Below are 21,062 nucleotides of genomic sequence, written 5' to 3'. Positions count from 1 at the left end.
AATAAACCTCCAGAAGAGTAGTCACCTAGCAAACTGCAGTGGATGTGAGGACCTAGGTAGGAATCTAAATACTTGTCAAATAATGTTCACCTAACAATAATAATAATAATAATGTTCACCCAATGCTCCTTACATTAGGCTGACTTCTCTACTTTTCATTTTCATAGATACATGATATAGCCAATTATTATTGAATCTCTGGGTTTATTCTCAGCTCCATTCATTGCTGACTTGAGAAAAGAGTTGCCTTTCTTGAATCTGTTAACTCTTGATTCATCTGCTTTCTGGCTTGTGCATCCTGTTGCTGTTCTCTCCTGTTTTTCCCTGTGTTTGTTCCTGTATTATTTCAGAAATAGTGTTAACATAGCATATGTATGATTGTGTATGTAATATATAAGTATTAGTATTATATATTAGCGTAATAAATATATATCCTCAAAAACACACATATACATATACACGCATACACAATACAATATATTTATAAATGGGATTATTGACACTGGAAACCCAACCTTTTGGTGTGGGGCTTGGTATAGTATAACTGATAAATTTTTCCATATCAGCACATTCATACTACAGGATAGCTGTATCATAATTTATTTAATTAGTTCTTTTTTTTTTTTTAAGATTTTATTTATTCATGAGAGGCAGAAGCAGGCTCCACGCAGGGAGCCTGATGTAGAACTCGATCCTGGGTCTACAGGATCACACCCTGGGCTGCAGGTGGCACTAAACCGCTGTGCCACCGGGGCTGCCCTATTTAATTAGTTTTTGATAAAAAAAAAAGATATTTAGGTTATTTCAATTATTTTCCCTATTGTACATAATTCAACAGTGAGCATCATATTGGCATATTTGTAACATTTTAAATATTTGCTTCATATTTTCTCCTTTCCATGGTGAATTTTATTTTATTTTAGATTTGGCCATAGATCAACTTCAAGACATTTCAGATTATTTCCAGTTTAAAAAAAAAAATGATTGTTGCTATGAATGCATATGTGTATGTATATGTACATGTATATAATAAAGAAAATTTGAGACCACCCACAAGTATAGAACAGATAGCTAGGAGTCTATCTCCTTGGCATGAGATGGGCTACGGATGGAACAAGAGAGGAGGTGATGGTTAGAATTCTGTGGAGGCATTGAATGTCTCTAGAGAATAATCATCCACATTTTAGCACTAAATCCTCTCAAGTGAACCTGAGTGAACTAGATCCCTGATGAATCACCAAATGGAAAGCTTATCCATTAATAATCCATACCAACAGAGTTAAGTTTTAGTAGGTCATCCTTCAGTGTACATAATCAAGGAAAGCTCCAGCATAAAAGATGGAAACTAAAACAGAAGAAATGATGACCCTTGAGGAGAGAGATAATGAAAGTAACAAACATGAACTATTAATTATCTCTGGTTATTATTAACCTCAGAGAACCCAGAAGTATCTATAAAACAAGAACAGGATACAGTGAAAAAGGAACAAACAAGAAAAACTTAGAAATAAAAATTAAAATTCAACAAAGCAGAATTTGAAGTTGAGGAAAACTTGAGAAAGTGTAAGAAAGCAGTGATAGAAATGTTAGAAGATGAGTGATATGAGTATCATTCTAGGAATAGTGAAATTAGAGGGGAAGAAATTAAAAGGTAACCATACCACTCTTTGAGTAATACTCTCATGTTTATAATCTTTGTTTTTTGTAATGGGGAGAAAGGCACTAGCATTACTTCTAGAATCAGTCAGCCTGAGGCATCAAGAAGCCATGGAAGCAGATGCCTGGTTATTTGTAACTATAAAAAGCAGTTGGATTTTGAAAAACTGAACAAGAAAACACTGAGCTGGGATTTTCTTATAAACTGTCTCACAACTAAATTATTGATTTGTACCTCATGTCTTAGTGAGTGCTATATATATGCTGTATATACAGTGGTATATTCTCTCCCCCCCCCCCATATACATATATACATACCAATCTCTGGAGTCATCCTGGAAATTACCAAGTAACTAAAAGAAGAAAAACCTTCAGAACTGACAGACATGATTCTTTTTTTTTTTTTTTTTAGATTTTATTTATTTATTCATGACAGAGAGAGAGAGAGAGGCAGAGATACAGGTAGAGGGAGAAGCAGGCTCCATGCAGGGAGCCCGATGTGGGACTCGATCCTGGGTCTCCAGGATCACACCCTGGGCCAAAGATGGCACTAAACCGCTGGGCCACCGGGGCTGCCCATGATTCTTTTTTTTAAAGATTTTATTCATTTTTGGGGGAGAGAGGGAGACAGAGTATGTAAGATAGAGCATCAGCAAGGGGAGGAGGCAGTGAGGGGCAGGGAGAAAGGGAGAAGCTGACTCCTCGCTGAGCAGGGGACCAGATGAAAGGCCCCAGGACCTTGAGATCATGACCTGAGCCAAAGGAGATGCTTAACTGACTGAGCCACCCAGGTGCCCTAGGACATTGAATCTTTATATTGAAAGAGCCCACCAAACACCTGGTAAATTGGTTAAGAAAGAGCTATGCCACAGTGCATTATTATGAAATTTAAAAATACCAGCAATAAAAACAACCACCACTAAGGACGAGAAGACAAATGAAAGTAGTGTTTTTAACACTTGTAAGGAAAATACCTTCAAAGTTTTGAGGGGAAATAATTTTCAACTTGGAATTCTGTACCTAAAACAATGAAGTTTGAAGAGTAGGATGTATTCAGATATAAGGACAAAGAATATTTATCTTCTATATACCTTTTTCAGGAAAGTACTAGATGATGTGCTCCAACACATACAGGAATAAACCAAGAAAGGGGAAGATGGGCAATTCATTTAACAGTGGGTCTCTGTCAAGAGAAAGCAGTGAAAGGAATTCTAGGATAATGGCTATTAGAGTAGACCCAGAGAGCAACCAACTAGATGGAGTTAGAAAGTAGGCCTCTGAGATAGAGAGATTTGGTGAATAAGGGAATCAGATGGAGTGCTCGACTTAATGGAGCAGTTAAAATAAAGATGAAAGGCCTACAAAAGGAAGACATAACGTAGAAAAGAAAAGAAGGACTTGTGGAAACTTGAAAAAAATAAATGGCTCTATCAGAAAAGAAGTTTATCAAGCATGCTGCCTACTTCTGAAGTGAACCACATTTATGTATGTTACAAATAGTATATTTAATTAAAGATGATTATATATAGAAAGTATGACAGGAGATGGGAATATTAATAAGAACACATCCTCACTGCTCATTGCAGGCTAAATTTCCTAAATGAACAAAGTTACAGTTCTCATCATTTCTAAATAATATACTACTCAAAGAAATGGTATTGAGACTTCAAGGCTGCAAAAGGAAGAAAAAGAGCTATTGGTTTTCTTTCTACATTTGTTTGCAGTCATATTTGCATTGCTTCCATGGTTTAAAAAATTCAGTTATACAGAAACATGTTGAAAAGTTAAATGTTTCTGTCTTAATTGTATCATTTTTTATTTTTAGGAAACTTAGCTAAAGAACATACAAAGTGGGACGCCTGCTTGGCTCAGCAGTTAAGCGCATCTGCCTTTGGCTCAGGTTATGGTCCTGGGGTCCCGGGATCGAATCCCAATCGAGCTCCCTGCATGGAGCCTGCTTCTCCCTCTGCCTGTGTCTCTGCCTCTCTCTTTCTGTGTCTCTTGTGAATAAATAAATAAAATCTTTTAAAAAAAAAAAATATATATATATATATATATAGTATTGTAATTACAATTCTAAATCAGGAGTTCAAACAGCTTATATTTCTATTTCATCTCGACTTTTACTAGCTCTTTGGGGTAGTTTAACCTCTAAATTCCAGTCTCTTAAACTGTAAAATGGGGTTATTTTACCTGCCCCTTATAGGGTTATTGTGAGACTGAATCAGACAGTCTGTGCAAGGCATATCAAAGTATCTGGCATATAGCATTTTCTCAGTAAATGTTAATATTAAAATCCTAGTAAAGGCAAAATTTTTTTAAGATACATTTATTTATTTTGAGAGAGCTAGCGAGTGCACACGAGTAGGGAGGAGTGGCAGAGAGAGGAAGAGAGAATCTCCAGCAGACGCCCTACTGACTGCAGAGCCTTACTTGGGGCTCCATCCTATGACCCATGAGATCACAACCTGAGCTGAAACCAAGAGCTGGATGCTCAACCGACTGAGCCACCTAGATGCCCTGGCAATTATTTTTTATACCTAATTGAATTCATTTACTAAAATGAATTTTTAAGAAATAAAATCTGTAAATATTTTTATATAAGGTATCAGTTGCTTAAGTTAATTGTGTCTATTCTTTAAAACATCTTAGAAATTCATTGTTCATAAATCTTTGAATAATCATTACAACACTGAAAATGAAGCATATAATTTCCTAAGAATACAGACTTTGAAGTTAGAATTACCTGGACCTGGGACTGCATCCTGACTGCACTATTATATTCTACTCATAAATTTAAGAAGTTTCTTTTTTATAATCAGCTTTATCAAGGTATAATTTACAAACAATAAAATTCATGATTTTTTATGCTTACAGTTTGTTGTGTTTTGGCAAAAGTGTACAGGAGTGTCACTACAGTCACCCTCTCAATGTAAAACATTACCATCATTGTATGAGTGTCTTCCCTCTTCAGAGCTCCCTTTCCTCACCTGTAAGATGGGGATAAAGCCTAGCAACCCAAGAGGGTTATAAACAGAGGCTAATTATATCAAGCGCCTTGCACAAGGAAGTCATTGCTAGTGTTATTATATTCATTGGCTTTTTTTCTTATTTTCTAGCTTCTGAAAGTTCTGCTGAGGACAGTGAGCAGGAAGATGAGACAGGTGCTCAAGATATAGATAACAGTGGCAAAGAGGACTCTAAGATTGATCATTTGACCCACACCAGAAATGATCTTCTTGCGAAAGAGGAACAGAACAGTTCATCATTGCTAGAAGAAAACAAAGTCCATGCAGATTTGGTAATGTCCAAACCAGTGTCAAAATCTCCAGAAAGATTAAGAAAAGATATGGAAGGATTATCTGAAGATACTGATTATGAAGAAGACGACGAAATCACAAAGAAGAGGAAAGATGTTAAGAAAGACACCACAGAGAAGTCTTCAAAGCCACAAGTGAAACGTGGTAAAAGAAGGTATTGCAATACAGAGGAGTGTTTAAAAACCGGATCACCTGGCAAAAAGGAAGAAAAAGCCAAGAACAAAGAATCGCTTTGCATAGAAAACAGTAGCAACAGCTCTTCAGATGAAGAGGAAGAAGAAAAATCAAAAACAAAGATGACTCCAACTAAGAAATATAATGGTTTGGAGGAGAAGAGAAAATCTCTACGGACAACTGGTTTCTATTCAGGATTTTCAGAGGTGGCAGAAAAAAGGATAAAACTTTTAAATAACTCTGATGAAAGACTTCAGAACAGCAGAGCAAAAGATCGAAAAGATGTCTGGTCAAGCATTCAGGGACAGTGGCCTAAAAAAACACTGAAGGAGCTTTTTTCAGACTCTGACACGGAGGCAGCAGCTTCCCCGCCCCATCCTGCCCCAGAAGAGGGGCCGGCAGAGGGGTCACTGCAGACTGTAGCTGAGGAGGAGAGCTGCTCGCCCAGTGCCGAGCTGGAAACACCACCTCCAGCCAGTGCTGACAGTAAACCCGCTGAGGAAAAAACAGCAGAGATCGGTGACAAAAAAACAGAATTTCCTAGTAGTGGCAGCAATTCCGTGCTCAATACCCCTCCTACTACACCCGAATCGCCTTCCTCTGTCACTGTAACAGAAGCCGGTCAGCAGCAGTCTTCTGTGACAGTGTCAGAACCGCTGGCTCCAAACCAAGAGGAGGTTCGAAGTATCAAGAGTGAAACGGATAGCACAATTGAGGTGGATAGTGTCGCAGGGGAGCTCCAAGACCTCCAGTCGGAAGGGAACAGCTCACCAGCAGGCTTTGACGCAAGTGTGAGCTCCAGCAGTAGTAATCAGCCAGAACCAGAACATCCTGACAAAGGTGAGGAGCAAAAAGCACACATTGCCTTATTTTAAGATTTCCCTCCTTACACTGTCAAGGGCTTCACAGTGTCTCCTGTTAGAACATGAGATGTTTAAGTGAAATACTTGTGTGAACATGGTAAAATGGAAATTTGAAGGGTAATTTGAGTGATGAGTAGTGAATGAATTTAAAAGCTTGAGAAGGATTTAATGTCCTTTGCTTGAGCGATTACATTTCATAGTGGACCAGAACACATGCGAAAAGTGCATCCAAAATCCAAACCTGCTTGAAAATTCATTATACATGACTATATGGCATGAGCAGCTGAAATATATTTCTGTAACATTGTTTTTGCAATTGTAATGTGCAGTTTCTCACAAACATTTTGATTTATTGACAGACCCCTCCACCCTTAACCAAATACTGTATGTAGGGGTTTGGAGCAACCAACTGTCCAGGCACTGCTTTCCTCAGACAACCGTGTCAAACTGATTTTCAAGCCTGACTAACTTGTGTGAGTTTGTAAAGGAATTTGCTGCTTTCTTAGTTGCATAGCTTCCAAATTGAAGGACCAATGTGTATGTAAATAACCTACAGTAACACTTTTTGATTTTCCGTGGAGTTGTTAAAAGAAATTCAAATTAGTACTTTCCAAAGTATTAGTGCCTTTTGATTTTACCGTAGCTATACTTCTGTCATCATTTTTCTTATAAACCACTTCACTCAGGTGTCTTCAAATGAATATAATATACACTGACACTTGACTTCGAAACATACTTTTCCATTGCAAAGATAGGATATGTATTTTATATAACATACCAGTTTTTATTATACTTGCCTTACGTTTTTAGCTGAGTTTAAAGAGATGTGGCATAGATCAGATGAGTTAATTCCAAGATTCTCACACAAATATTTTTTTCCTTTTTTTCAGCTTTACTGAGATATAATGATGTGACACTGTCATGCAAATCTGGACTTAAAACATTTCTTTTTAAAAAATAAATGTTGGGACACCTGGGTGGCTCAGTGGTTGAGCCTCTGCCTTCGGCTCAGGGTGTGGTCTCGGAGTTCCGGGACCAAGTTCTGCATCGGGCTCTTTGCATGGAGCCTACTTCTGCTCCCACTGCCTATGTCTCTGCCTCTATCTCTGCCTCTCTCTGTCTCTCATGAATAAAAAATAAAATCTTTAAAAATAATAATAAAAATAAATATTAACTAAAAATATAGTTGCAATTCAGTTGGGATCATCATTATGTTTTCACATTCATGCATATAGCTACAGTATGTGTTCCATGGAAAAGAGCTAGAATAGTCTTTTGACTGACTAAGCACTGCCTTTTTTGGAATCTTGATCTTGACCAGGTTAAAAAGTACTCAACTGAAGAAATACTCCCAAATTTAGGATAATAGAGACCATCTGCTTTATGAAATCAAAGCATAAAATATTTTTTAGAATTGATCTCTCTTTATTTTTTTTAAAGATTATTTATTTATTCATGAGAGACACAGAGAGAGGCAGGTACATAGGTAGAGGGAAAAGAGGCTTCCCGCAGGGAGCCTGATGCAGGACTTGATCCCAGGACCCTAGAATCACCCCCTGAGCCAAAGGCAGACACTCAACCACTGAGCTACCCAGGTGCCGCTTGATCTCTCTTTAAAATAAATTCTTAAGCACCGATTTCATATGGCTTCATTTTAAGAAATTTGTCTACCAATGTCAGAGAATTCACATTATAGCAAAAGTAAAAATGGAAGTTTTACAACTTAAATTTAGGATTTCCCTCCAATTAGTTCACATTAAGCTTTTTATTTCTTGCACCTGAAAGCTTCAGAATTAACACTCTTTTAGGGAGAAACCTGGCAATTATTTTTAAAACTCTGTGCTTCAATATAGTCATTACTTTAATAACCTCTTTATGTTTCATTTAAATTGTTATATTAAAATAGCATTAGGAGGGCAGCCCGGATGGCTCAGCAGTTTAGTGCCGCCTTCAGCCCAAGGCCTAATCCTGGGGACCTGGGATTGAGTCCCACGTGGGGCTCCCTGCATGGAGCCTGTTTCTCCCTCTGCCTGTGTCTGCGCCTCTCTCTCTCTCTCTCTCTCTCTCTCTCTCTCTCTCTCATGAATAAATAAATAAAAATCTTAAAAAATAAATAAATAAAATAGCATTAGGAAAAGTTATCAGTAAGGTGTAATTTAAAAATTTAGGAAGTTGCAAACAAAACAGTTAATAGCCTATTCCTTTTTTTTTTTTTTTTTTTAAGATTTTGTTTATTTGACAGAGAGCACAAGCAGGGGGAGCGGCAGAGAGAGGGAGAAACAGGCTCCCCACTGAATAGGGAGCCTGTTACAGGACTCAATCCCAGGACCTTGAGATCATGACTTGAGCTGAAGGCAGACACTTACCGACTAAACCACCCAGGCACCCCTAGCTTATTCCATTTTTGACCAAGGAAGCCCATCTTATATATTCAAGACTGATTTTACCATTTGTAACAGGACTAAGAAATGTTTCTTGTAGCAAGCATGCATAGTTTTTTCTTAATCATATTTATATGTCATTACAGTATCTGACATTGTACTGAGTAGAGATGGGACTTTATTAATCTCTGAAGAAGTCTGGTAGATGGTACATATAATTAGAAATACTTAGAAACACAGCAGATGCTGAGGACCAAGTTAACACTATAGAAAAGTGTCCTGAAACTGTTAATGAAGGGAAGGTCTTAGTGAAGATGTAGGATGTGGGCTAGTTCTTAAAGAGGAAGACATTTATGATGTTTCGGGATAATTTCCTGCCAAGAAGATGAAATACTTCTCAGAATTACTATGCTGGATTTGTAAATGGTATATGTGTCAACCAGTGCTCTGGCAGTGAGGTTATTGGTGAAATAAATAAATTGGTAAAATAACTAAGCGTGAATTACTAAAATTTATCCCATTAATATAAATTTAAAAATTAATATCATTAAAATGTATAGCATTAATATTTTCATCTGTAATTCAATCTTAATATTTATTTTGCTTTTATTGAATTTTAACAAATTTCAGTTTTTATTTTCAGCATTTACCTGTTTTTGAATTACTAGACTCATAAACTTCCAGTACTATTTTGAGAACTGTTTTTAGTTTTATCTGATTTTTCTAAGATGGATGTACCTACTTTATTTGCTTTTTAAAAACTCTTCTATTATGTGTAGTAATTCAGTTCATTAATGATAAGTAATTCTAAAAATTACAGTAATTTCTTTGATAATTGTACCTCTCATAAAGAATGTGCATAGTTTCAGAGTTGTTCTCTGCTTCTAAACTGTGGAATTAATTTATACCTAGGAAAGCTTAATTTTACTTTGTGTTACTTAATAATTTCTTTCCCGTCATAGCCTGTACAGGTCAGAAAAGAGGGAAAGAATCTCAGGGAGGAGGAAGTTCATCAAAAAAGCAGAAACGAAGCCATAAAGCAACAGTGGTAAACAACAAAAAAAAGGGAAAAGGCAGTAAGTGTGAAACCTCTCGTTATTTAAATATATAAATAATGGCAGATACGGTTTTTTCCCCCCCACTAAGAAAAGGGTATTCAGGATATGGTATAGTTAAATATTTTGGTTTTGTCTCTGCCCTCAAAAAAGTCACACAGAAGTCTTCTGATCCTAGGTAAATTCTAGGATTAAGCAGTTTGGTGTTATTCAACAGTGGTATTGATTGCTGATGAATGATCAGGTAATCCTCTTTAAAATAATAGCCAATATAAGTTCAACATCTTTGTTAGTGTTATGTCCCACCCATTCTTTCCACTTAACATTATATGTACCATATATAATTGAAAATACTTTCAATTATATATTGTTTTTATTACAATGAAATTGATTGCTTTGTAACTCTTCAAGGCAAAATCAGACTGAAAGAGATTAATCAAGATAGCTTTAGAGCTGTAATTCTAACAACTCCAGTCTACTACATTTATCTGTGGTACCCCAAACTGTGTGTCCCAAGAGCAGCTATATAAACAATACTAAAAATTTAACTTTAGTAATGGCTCTGTTTGTCAACCAACAGGAATTTATATACTGTATTTCTCCTGAGAGCTGCACATTTTATCTCTCTTTTGTAGACAAAGTGAGAAGCAGAAAATATGTAAAGAATTTTTTTTCAGGTGCCCCACACTGACCTCCTGCTGCTCTTCCAGGAGACTCCTGCCACCTCCACTGCCTGACCTTTGCTATCGGCCGGCTTGGCTGCACTTCAGTGCAGAAAAGGGTTATGCGGCCAGCTCCCCGAGGTTCTGCTGAGCCCATATGACTTCCAGGCGGTGAATATGGCGTCCCTCGGGGCCCCGGGCGGCTGTGCTCAGCAAGGCCATGAAAGCCAGGCTGAGGCAGACCACTGCATCAGAGTGGGGCCAAGCCTTGGGTGGCTTAGCTAGGAGTTGCCAGGGGTTCCAGAGCAGCAGTGGTGGGGTTGGGAGGGGATTCGTTTAAGATGTGTTTTATAAAGGAGTGGTGGCGTTTCTTCATTCTCCAAACACCACAGTGGGAGGAGTTGCTGTGTACCTTTTCTATCTAGAATACTTTTCAGGCTTTGAAAGCCTAACTATGCTTTTCTTGGGGGTAGCTGTTGTTAAATAACGAAACAATAAATAAATGCTAAGTTGATCATCAATTACTTGGAATATCAAACAGGATATTTAAAGTGTTACTTACTACACAGTGATATTTTTGTCTTAAAGACTTTACCGTTTAAATGACATTTCCTAAGAGGGCTCATCTTCAACAAGTCACTTAATGTATTCCTATAATTTTGAGTACATCAGTTATATTTGATTGTATTCTATAACTGTTCTGTAGCAGATATAGTTAATTATATTCTCCCATTTTAATTATTGGGCCAAAGGCTTGGTACATCAGAATGAGGAAACCATTCTCTTGAGAATAATTCAGTAAAGTGGAACCAACCCATGGAATCTAAGATAATACTTTGTGTCCAGGAAGTGGTAATTCACGGAAATATCAATCCGCATCACTTATTCACATGGTAAACTGGCAAGGTTAAGCCTTTCTATTGGAGAACTGAGACTGATCAGCAGAGGCAGATGTAACACAGTTATTACATAGATTTGTGAAATATTCATACTGAATATATTTACCAGAGTTGAATTGATGGTTTATTTTAGTCAACATGCTATGATATAGGAGTTAGTTAAGGAGAAAATCATGTACACATTAAAGTTTAGAGTTTGGGAACCCAAAGAATTTTTTTTATTGAATTTCATGATTATATATCATTGTTTGATTATGGCCAGAGGAGTAGGAAAAGTATTATATGAACATGATATGTATACAACCCAAAATATTAAAATTAAGTTCTTACAATGAGTCATTTTAAAAATGCTGTATTCTGTTTTTCATATAGTAACAGAATAGAATAAAAACGCATTCAAATATATAATTATGATACATTGGCAATCTATCAGGTGTAATGGAAGATTAGTTTGAATGATTTAAAAAAATATATTATTGGCAATTCAGGTAAGAATTTATTGGTTTTGGTTTTGTTGTCCTTCACTGAGATGCTGCTGTATTTGTACATGATGACTTTTCAGGTCTCTAGGCAGGATCTGTAAAGCAAGGTACTCACTTCAGTAGAAAATGTTAAATTTAAATTGTTAAATTGTTCACTAAAATCTGTAACAAGTTTTTTGTTATTTTTTGGTTTACTAATGCTTTTCTTTTAATTTTTCTTTCAGCAAATAGTAGTGATAGTGAAGAACTTTCTGCTGGAGAAAGTGTAACTAAGAGTCAGCCGGTCAAATCAGTTTCCACTGGAATGAAGTCTCACAGTACCAAATCTCCTGCAAGGACACAGTCCCCAGGAAAATGTGGAAAGAATGGAGATAAAGATCCGGATCTCAAGGAACCCAGTAATCGATTACCCAAAGTTTACAAATGGAGTTTTCAGATGTGTAAGTGACATTTAGTATATTGACAATGAAGAGGAAGAAACTTCAGGACACCTGGGTCGCTCAGCGGTTGAGCATCTGCCTTTGGCTCAGGGCATGATCCTGGGGTCCAGAATCAAGTCCTGCATTAGGCTCCTTGTGGGAAGCCTGCTTCTCCCTCTGCCTGTGTCTCTGCCTCTCTCTCTGTGTGTGTGTGTGTGTGTGTGTGTCATGAATAAATAAATAAAATCTTAAAAAAAAATAGAGGAAGAAACTTCAGCCTAGTAATGCTTTTCAGGCTAATAACTCCAAAAAAGAGGCTATAACCAAACTTAAGACATCATAACCAATGGCAGTGTAGAGAGCTTATTTGGATCTTGATTTGCATGAACAAGTTTCGAAAAGAAAAATTTCAAGGCAATTCAGACAAATATCAACATCGACTAGATAGATATTTATGATAAGATGTTAGAAATTTGCTTAAAAATAATCTGCACTTGGGGGTGGGAGTTATCAGTGGAGTAGAAAGAGACAAGATTTGCCATGAATGCTAATCACTGAAGCTGAATGTTCGTTTGTGGATGGCATTATTATTCTGTGTACTTTAGCTTACATGAGAAATCTACATAATAAAAACTTCCTGAAAAAGATTACCCCAGAGTTTTTCACACATGGAGATATTCTTAGGAAATTGAAAACTGCTTTTTTTAGAGCTTTTTTAAAGTTTTCCTACTATTTAAAATTTATAAATTTATACATACGCAAAAAACAAAAGTTATACATAACTCATAAAAATCAAAAAAGAGGACAAGAAGAGGCTGAAAGACAAAAACTTATCTAAGTATGATTTTTAGTGATATATTGTGATACTGTATGTGAATTTTTAGCATATGTATTTGATACTTATGATAGAATTTTTAGCATATGTATTTGGATACCAAGGTTTTGAATTTTACGCATTTATTCAACAGATTCAACATGTATTATGTTACAAGCATATATAGGCATAGCTTTTCCTTTTTTTTTTTTTTTTTTTTAATTTTTAAGATTTTTAAGTAAGATGCACCCAACAGGGGACTTGCACCCACTATACTGAGATCCTGAGTCACATGTTCAACGGACTGAGCCATCCAGGTGCCCCTAAATAGGCATAGCTCATTATGTTCTAGGCTAAGAAAAAAAATTTTCAGGGAAACAATATCCATAAGCCTTATTTTTAGTTCATCTGTCTTGACCTTTTACTGCAACCACACTATATGCTTGCTTTTATGTGCTACAGTTTTGTTCAAAAATATGTATTGATGAAACGTTTAAATTCACAGCGGACCTGGAAAATATGACAAGTGCTGAACGCATCACAATTCTTCAAGAAAAACTTCAGGAAATCAGAAAACATTATCTGTCATTAAAATCTGAAGTAGCTTCCATCGATCGGAGGAGAAAGCGTTTAAAGAAGAAAGAGAGAGAAAGTAAGTTACTAACCTTACTTAAACAAGCAATTTATGACTGCAGTTAGACTCTTGAGTTTACATCTGTGTATTGTTAGGCAAGTCCTTTAATCTGTCTTATTTTCCTCATACATAAAATGGAAAATTTTATCTAAAGAAAAAAATTATTTCAAATCACAATGTTCACTTTCATGGAGTTTATAATCTGCCTCAAAAAACCCAAATTAGATTTCAGATAGTGAAGAACACTGTGAAGAGAATAATGTTAACCCAGGGATTGGATGTGTTAGATTACAAGTGGTCGGGACATTTCATTGAGACCTGAATGACCAGAGGAAGTGAGAGAAGCTAAATCTGAGGGAAAAGAGTTCTCTTAGTCTTCCAGGGCTGCCATAATAAAGTACCACAGGCAGGAGATACATGGCTTACCTCCAGATACTGTCACATTGGAAGTTAGGGCTTCAACATAGAATTTGGGGAGACAGAATTCAGTGCATTAGAGAGTCCTGGGCAGAGAGAACAGCAAGTATTCCCTAAGATAGAGGTGTGGGTTTTTTTGTTTAATTTTGTTTTTTTTTTTTTTTTTTTTTTTTAACATTTTGGGCCAGATAATTCTTTGCTGTGGGGGGCTGTTCTGTGCACTGTAGGATGGGTTAGCAGCAGCCCTGGCCTCTACCCACTAGGTGCCAATAGCCCGAGCCTCACAGTCGTGACAAACAGAAATGTCTTCAGATGTTTTTCAGATATCCTCTAGGGGGCAAAATTGCACCCCAGGCTGGAAACAGCTGCTCTAAGGTGGGAATACACTTGGTGCCTTCAGGAGCAGAAAGAAAATCACAGTGGTGAAAGTGGTAGAAACGTAATCTAGGTAGGCAGAAGCCAAATCCTGTGGGGCTTTGTAGGCAAGGATGACAGGTTTAGATTGTATTCTAAGTGAGATGGACAGCTATTTGAAAGTTTTAAACAGGAAAATGTTGTGGTCTATTTATAGTTTTTAAAGATCACTGCTATGTGCTATGTGAAAAGCAAACTCTAGATGGGCAGTGGTAGAGGGAAGCAATATCGGTTAGGGAGATGTTAAATTTACAGTGGCTTCTTGGGGCGAGTGACAGTGCTCTGGACTGCATGCTGGGTTAACAGTGCTCGCTGATGGATTCGGTGCAGGTGGAGGGAAGAAGCAGCAAGATGACCTGTAGGTTTTCAGCTGGAACACACGGCTACTTGGTGCTGACTTTGGATATGAAGAAGACCTAAAGAGGAAGACCTAAAAAAGATAAGGGTTGGGGAACACAGAAAGGATCAGACATAATTTGTTTTTGTCATGTTACTTTTTTTTTTTTTTTTTTTTTTAGGATTTTATTTATTTGAGAGAGAGAATGTGCACACAAGCGAGGGGAGGGGGCAGAGAGGGGTAAGCAGACTCCCCACTGAGCCGAGAGTCCTGAACTGTGCTCAGATCCCAGAACTCTGAGATCATGACCTGAGCCAAAGTCAGACACTTAACCGACTGAGCCACCCAGGTGCTCCTTTGCCATGTTACTTTTTGAAATGCCTATTGTGCATCTAGATGGAGATGTTGGGTAGAGGGTAGGATATGTAAGTGTGTAGCTCAAGGGAGAAGGCAGGACTAGAGAGTCACTGGCATAGCTAGAGTACAGTTCTTATCGCAAGTGGTTTATTAAGCCCCAGTACTTGAGAAAATCACCTAGAAAATAAACGTGAGTACAAAAGAAGGAAAGTGGAGGCAAGCCCACTTTTAGGAGTAGTGCTGAGAGGGAAAAGATTGAAGTAGCAAGACTTGAGGAGTAGCTGTATATGAAGAAAACCAGGAGAGGCTGGCCAACAGTTGAGGAAGAGGAGAGTGCTCATTTATGTCAAATGTTGCTGAAAGGCCAGTGAAGTGGCCAGTGGCTGATCAATATTGGAATCACTAGTGACCTTTTCAAGAGCATTTACTGTGAACTGTGGCAGTGGAGAAGCTGGATTAAAGCTGATTGGGATAGGGGGAGGTGAGGAGGTCGAGATGGTGACCCTAGGAAAAAGGGAGCCCTAGGAAAATCTCAGGTTTTGTAGTGAATGCAGAAAGGAGACATTAGAGATGGGGGGAGGGACAGTGTCATTGCAAGCTTATGATTTTTCCTCCCTGACCCTCTTCTTTTTCCACTGTTCTCATGCTCTGAAGCACTTTGATTTCATTTTTTTTTTCTTCAGAGGAATATACTTCCATCCCTCTTCTTCTGTTGTGATAAGTCCTATAACTCTTTCCAACTTTGTCTAGGCTTTTTAATTTGTGTGCTGGCTGAAAGACTGGGTTATGGAGTAATTTGAAAAGAAATGCTAATATATAGAAAGTATATACAGAAACATTCTGTCAAAGGAAGGGGATCAGGATTCTATTTGATATGCAACCATCTAAAAATAATTAAAAAATCAGTTTTAAGCATACTATTTAAATCCTTATGCTAGAGCTCCTTATTCTTAAGTCATCTAAGCCTTTTTAGAGTATTTTTTATGTAATAAGAGGTCTATCCAGAAACTGCTCCTCTAAAAACAGTGTTTTGTGTATGTGTCACCACAGATTCTCTATAGCAAGTGATTCTGATTAATGGATGCTTTCTCTGGGGTGTTAGCATTAAAAGTCAGTTCCTAAATACTATTAAAATATCAGTCAGAAAATGACTATCCTAGTTGTCAAAGAAAAGCAAACCAAATATACTATTACTAGCCATCCCCACACTCAAAATGTATAACTGAAACCAGTGCTAGGAAAATATATTTTAATTCATATACATTGCTGGAAGCATTGGCACAATTATTTTGGAAAACAATTTAATTAGGTATTTGGAGAACTAGCTAATTCCAGGTCTAAGAATAGGTCTCAAGGAAAAATGGTAACCATAAAGAAGTTTGTTGTGATAATATTTATAATAACAATTATTTAAATTGTGATACATTAAAGAAAAAGTAGACATTTAAAATTTTATTTAAAATGCTCAAAATGAAAAAAAAATAAAATGCTCAAAATGTTCATTGCATTTTTGTTGGTAACAGGAATAGACTAAAAATTAAATATTACAATTCATAAATATAATGGAGTACTATTCAACTTTGAAAAGACAAAGAGGTAGATTTATATATGTATCGATATGTAACAATCTCCTGAGACAGATTGTTTAAAAAGAAAAATCAAGAATCAAACACTATATACTATGATTGTGTTTTTCAAGTAGAGTTGTAGCTGCACATAGTAAATTTGCATATCATATCTCTAGCTTCTGGAGATAACATTCTTACAGAACGGGGGCTAGAAACATTTTCCATAGAGGCAGATGATAAATAATTTGGGCTTTGAGGGCCAATTGGTCTCTTGAGAACTTCACCCTGCCGTTGTATGTGTGAAATCTACCATAGGCAAGATGTAAGCACGTAGGCATGGCTGTTTCCATAAGTTTTTCTTAACAGAAACAGGTGGTCTAGATTAGGCCTGGGGGCTATAATTTGCCAGCCCCTATTCTAGAGTTTTAAAGACAATGAAGCAACTGGTAACAAGGGGGAAGTGGAAGTTGGAGGACTTACGGAGGGTTTTTGATGAGATTTGCTTTTCTACCTTATATTCCTGTACTGAAGGAGTTTCTTTTACCTTGTGCATGTATTCATTATAACATTTTTCCCCCAAATAATTGATCTATAACAAGGAGAGAATTTCCCTGAGGAAAATAACAAATTTATCATTTGCTTTGTAAACAAAGTATAGGAAAATGCTATAGTTGAGCTGTGGTCCCTTTTGTTCCAACTGGAAGAAGCAATTAGCCTCCCATTTTCATCACCATTTAAATTCATAAGAAACTCCAAACACTGGAAGATGCAGGACTTAGTAGGAGGGAAATTATTTTTGGAGGGATTATTGGAGGGATTACAGATTTTTCCTATTGGATTTAAAGTTCTTTTTGACACGTGGTCTAGCTACTTGAGATACACTCGTTTTTCCTTTTTTGATACTATGGTATTGTGACATTGCGGACTGCTCTTATAAACTAAGTGATTTTAGTCCAGTGGACTGGTGTTTGCTTTCTTTCTGTTCTTGTATAAACATTTATTTAAGTCTCTGGTTTGATTTCTCCTTTCCTCAGGTGCTGCTACATCCTCATCCTCTTCTTCCCCTTCATCCAGTTCCATAACAGCTGCTGTTATGTTAACCCTAGCTGAACCGTCAATGTCCAGCGCATCACAAAATGGAATGTCAGTTGAGTGCAGGTGACAGCAGGACTTGCTAAAGCACTTTGCACTTAATGGCTGTTGAGGGCCACGTCTTTTTTTATACTGCACAGTGGCACAAAAAAAAAAATCAGACAAGCACTATTTTATATTTAAAAATTGTTTCTTGACAAGCTGACTTGGCACTTAAGTGCACTTTTTTTATGAAGAAAAAGTACAATGAACTGCTTTTCCTCAAGCAATAATTGTTTCCAACTTGTCTGGGAATTGTGTGTCTGGTAACTTGAAGGCCTTCCACTGTGGCAAATGGAGGCTTTTCACTGCCTGTAGAGACAATACAGTAAGCATAGTTACTCGGTGGGCCAGAACATGTTAAGATAACTTACTGTATATGTATTCCCTTGTATTTTGTTAAAGCTGGAACATTTGATATTTTTCCATTTATTTATGAAAAAATATGAACCTATTTTCATTTGTACGAGCTAATTGTTTTTTAAAGCAAGTCACCTTAGGGTGGCTTTAATTGTATAAGTCAAGCACATGTAATAAATTCAAAACCTGCAGTTAACAGGATATTAGACATCAATCCTGGTAACCAAATATTAAAGATTCTCTTTAAAAAAGACTGAACATGTTTACAGGTTTGAATTAGGCTAAAAGGTCTTGCAGTGGCTTTTCATGCCCCTTCAAATTGGAATGGAACTACTGTACTTTGCCATTTTTCTATAAATCAGTATTTTTTTTTAATTTTGATATAATACATTGTGTGAAAAAAGAAAATGGCTAATAAACTGTATTAAATCTTAAACAATGTATAAAGATTGTACTTAGCCAGTTCAAAGTGTATATTTATTCATAATGAATTATAACAGTTATATTTTTGTGTTTTCTTGTAAATGTTTCTTTTTCCTTAAATACAGATAATTCATTTGTATTGCTTATTTTATTATGAGCTACAAGAGGACTTCAGGAACAAGTAAACTGTATTAGTATGTTTCAAGGTTGTTGATATGAACTGTCTCAAAAGGATGGTTGTTATTTTAAGTATAAATAGCTAATCGGAGTGGTAGGCCTACAAAATTAAATGCCTTGTATAAAATCCAAAATGAACGCAAAATTGTTTTCACTTGTATTGACTTTATGTTGTATGATTCCAATCTCTGTTCTGTTTGGCACTTGTATTTAATTCTACACCTTTGTAAGACATTTGTATATTGCGGATGTGTTCATTCAAGCTATTTAATACCTGGCACTGTTAATACACAGTACTTTACTGTACAGACTGTTTTACCGTTTTAATTGTAGTTCTGTGTACTTTCTTTGGATGGGGCTGGCATGTTTTATTTGTTTTCTGGCAATACGACGTGAGAATTTCGAAGCGTTTTGTTGTAGATGCTAACGTGTCAGAATCCTTTACATTCAACTTTTCTAAGAAAAGCATTTTCAGTCTTGTAGTGTGTGCTTACAGTAACTAATTTTGTTGAAAATGGTTTCAAGTTATTCAAATTTGTACAGGACTGTAAAGATTTGTTGACAGCAAAACGTTGAAGAAAAAGCTTATAGAATAAAAGCTATAAAGTATATATTAGGATCTGCAAACAATGAAGAATTATGTAATATATTGTACAAATGTAAGCAGAGGCTCTGAAATAAAATGCCATAGTTTGTGAATCCTTGATTTTGTTTCTAAAAGATAAAGTAATTTTTTTAAAAAAGATTTTATTTATTCATGAGAGACACAGGCAGAGGGAGAAGCAGGCTCCATGCAGGGAGCCCGACGTGGGACTCAATCCCAGGTCTCCAGGATTAGGCCCCAGGCTGAAGGCAGCGCTAAACCACTGAGCCACCCAGGCTGCCCAAGATTAAGTAATTTTAGTTCATTTCTATATGTGATGACTGACTGGAACATACATCTATAGCCCGTATTATCAGAAAAGGGGTTCACTGACATGCCAAAAAGGGAAATATTATACCTATTAAAATTAAAAGTCCATTAACCAGACACAGGATTTATTAGGCATTTTTATATGTTTATATGCACTATAGACTATTTTGCTTGAGTCTGAATATGAATATTTATGACTTGGGAGGTTTGTCTAAAGAAGAAAAAATTTATTTCCTTTAACATGTGAAACCTGCACCAGCAGCTTTTTGCTTTTTCTGTCTTGTAATTTCATTCATTGGACTTTTACTTTTAGTGCACTCTGCCCCACTGCACATTGGAATCATCTGGACATTGTTAAAACAATAGTCCGTACTCCCATTGTGCCCATGGAGATGGTGGGGGGGGGCAGCTATTGCCCCCCAAAGAGTCGTACTTAATTGGTCTAGGATGGTGCTTGGATATTGATCTTTCTTTAAAGGTCTCCAGTGATTTAATATGCGTCTCAGTTGAGAACCACTGCTTTTCTCCACTTTTAAAAAATCGGTAATTAGGATTTTTGCCCCATTTAATGAACTTTCCATCAAGAGACAATCCTTTAAACAATTTTTAAGGCCTAAAAAGCTCAAATGTGTAGTTTTAAATTGACTTTGGGATGATCCTTTATTTTTACAGAAATTTGCTTAACTTCTAAGAGGTGAATTTTAAAATCTGAAAAACAGTGCTTCCCAAAATGAAGTCCTAGATAACCGATTCCTGGAAATGCTTTGGCAATTGTCAGATATATATGCCATATATAGCACTCTTTTTTCTGCAGAGATTCAGTGTTAGCATATTCAAAACTAAGGAGGCCTGTGAAGACACCTGGCTAACTTCCTTTACCCTTCTGTTATCAATCTTACCTGACCATGACACCTTGGTTTTCAAGGAACTACTGCTATCACCTACTTTGCATGTTACAGAAATAGTGCTCTAAAGGGGAACAATTCTAAACTTTGTTGGAGTCAACATTTACTATCTGGGGCCTCTCTGCCTTCCTGCCCATTCTGTCCTTCTTCCCAGCTTCTCTGGAGAGTTTGAGAATTTCATGGTTATTACCAGAATTTGACTTAACGTTTTCATCTGGGCACCTGAACTATATTTTATCAACCTAGTTACAGTGTATGGTAAAATTAGGATGTGGGTTTTTTTTCTCCAAAACTTTTTTTTTTCCCCCCTGCTGAAATAAGCTGAGAATGAGGTCTTATTAATATTCTTAACCTGGGGGAGACTGGGGAAGCTGAAGCAGCAAACATAAAGACCACTAACATTTTTTACAAAGTGTTTTTGTCTTCTTCTTTTTTTTTTTTTTTTCATGTAGGCTTGATTCCCAGTGTGGAGCCTGATACAGGGCTTGAACTCATGACTGTGAGATTAAGACCTGAGCTGAAATCAAGAGTTGGACACTTAACCAACCAAGCCACCCAAGCACCCCTTGACTGTGCTTTCCTATGAAAAGTGTCTTTATATTTTAAACTTTTCAAAGCGGTTAAGTGATCTCCAAAGGCTTAAAAACCAGTTCTGAACAGCAATGGGGATCGTTTAAGTCTCCAACCAGAGCCTCTTTCAT

At 36.7% G+C, this 21,062-nt stretch overlaps 1 protein-coding gene across 7 annotated transcripts in view; it reads left to right on the top strand.

Moving 5' to 3' along the window:
- The window catches only part of ARID4B (AT-rich interaction domain 4B), a 147,781-nt gene extending 128,539 nt beyond the window's left edge, over window positions 1–19,242 (top strand). For 4 of the 7 annotated variants that reach the window (XM_055308831.1, XM_055308833.1, XM_055308832.1 and 1 more), the window contains 5 exons: window positions 4,776–5,990; window positions 9,357–9,470; window positions 11,717–11,932; window positions 13,231–13,377; window positions 17,487–19,242. In XM_055308831.1, coding sequence (XP_055164806.1) covers window positions 4,776–5,990; window positions 9,357–9,470; window positions 11,717–11,932; window positions 13,231–13,377; window positions 17,487–17,614 — 1,820 coding nt within the window. In that variant the 3' untranslated portion in view covers window positions 17,615–19,242. Of the gene's footprint in view, window positions 1–4,775; window positions 5,991–9,356; window positions 9,471–10,126; window positions 11,933–13,230; window positions 13,378–17,486 lie in introns of those variants that run through there. The other 3 variants (XM_055308835.1, XM_055308834.1, XM_055308836.1) reach the window with 3 other exon arrangements.
- Window positions 19,243–21,062: the final 1,820 nt, after the last annotated feature.

This window comes from Nyctereutes procyonoides, unplaced genomic scaffold (assembly GCF_905146905.1).
Source record: "Nyctereutes procyonoides isolate TBG_1078 unplaced genomic scaffold, NYPRO_anot_genome, whole genome shotgun sequence".
NCBI lineage: Eukaryota > Metazoa > Chordata > Mammalia > Carnivora > Canidae > Nyctereutes > Nyctereutes procyonoides.
This window is presented reverse-complemented; position numbering and strand designations above follow the sequence as displayed.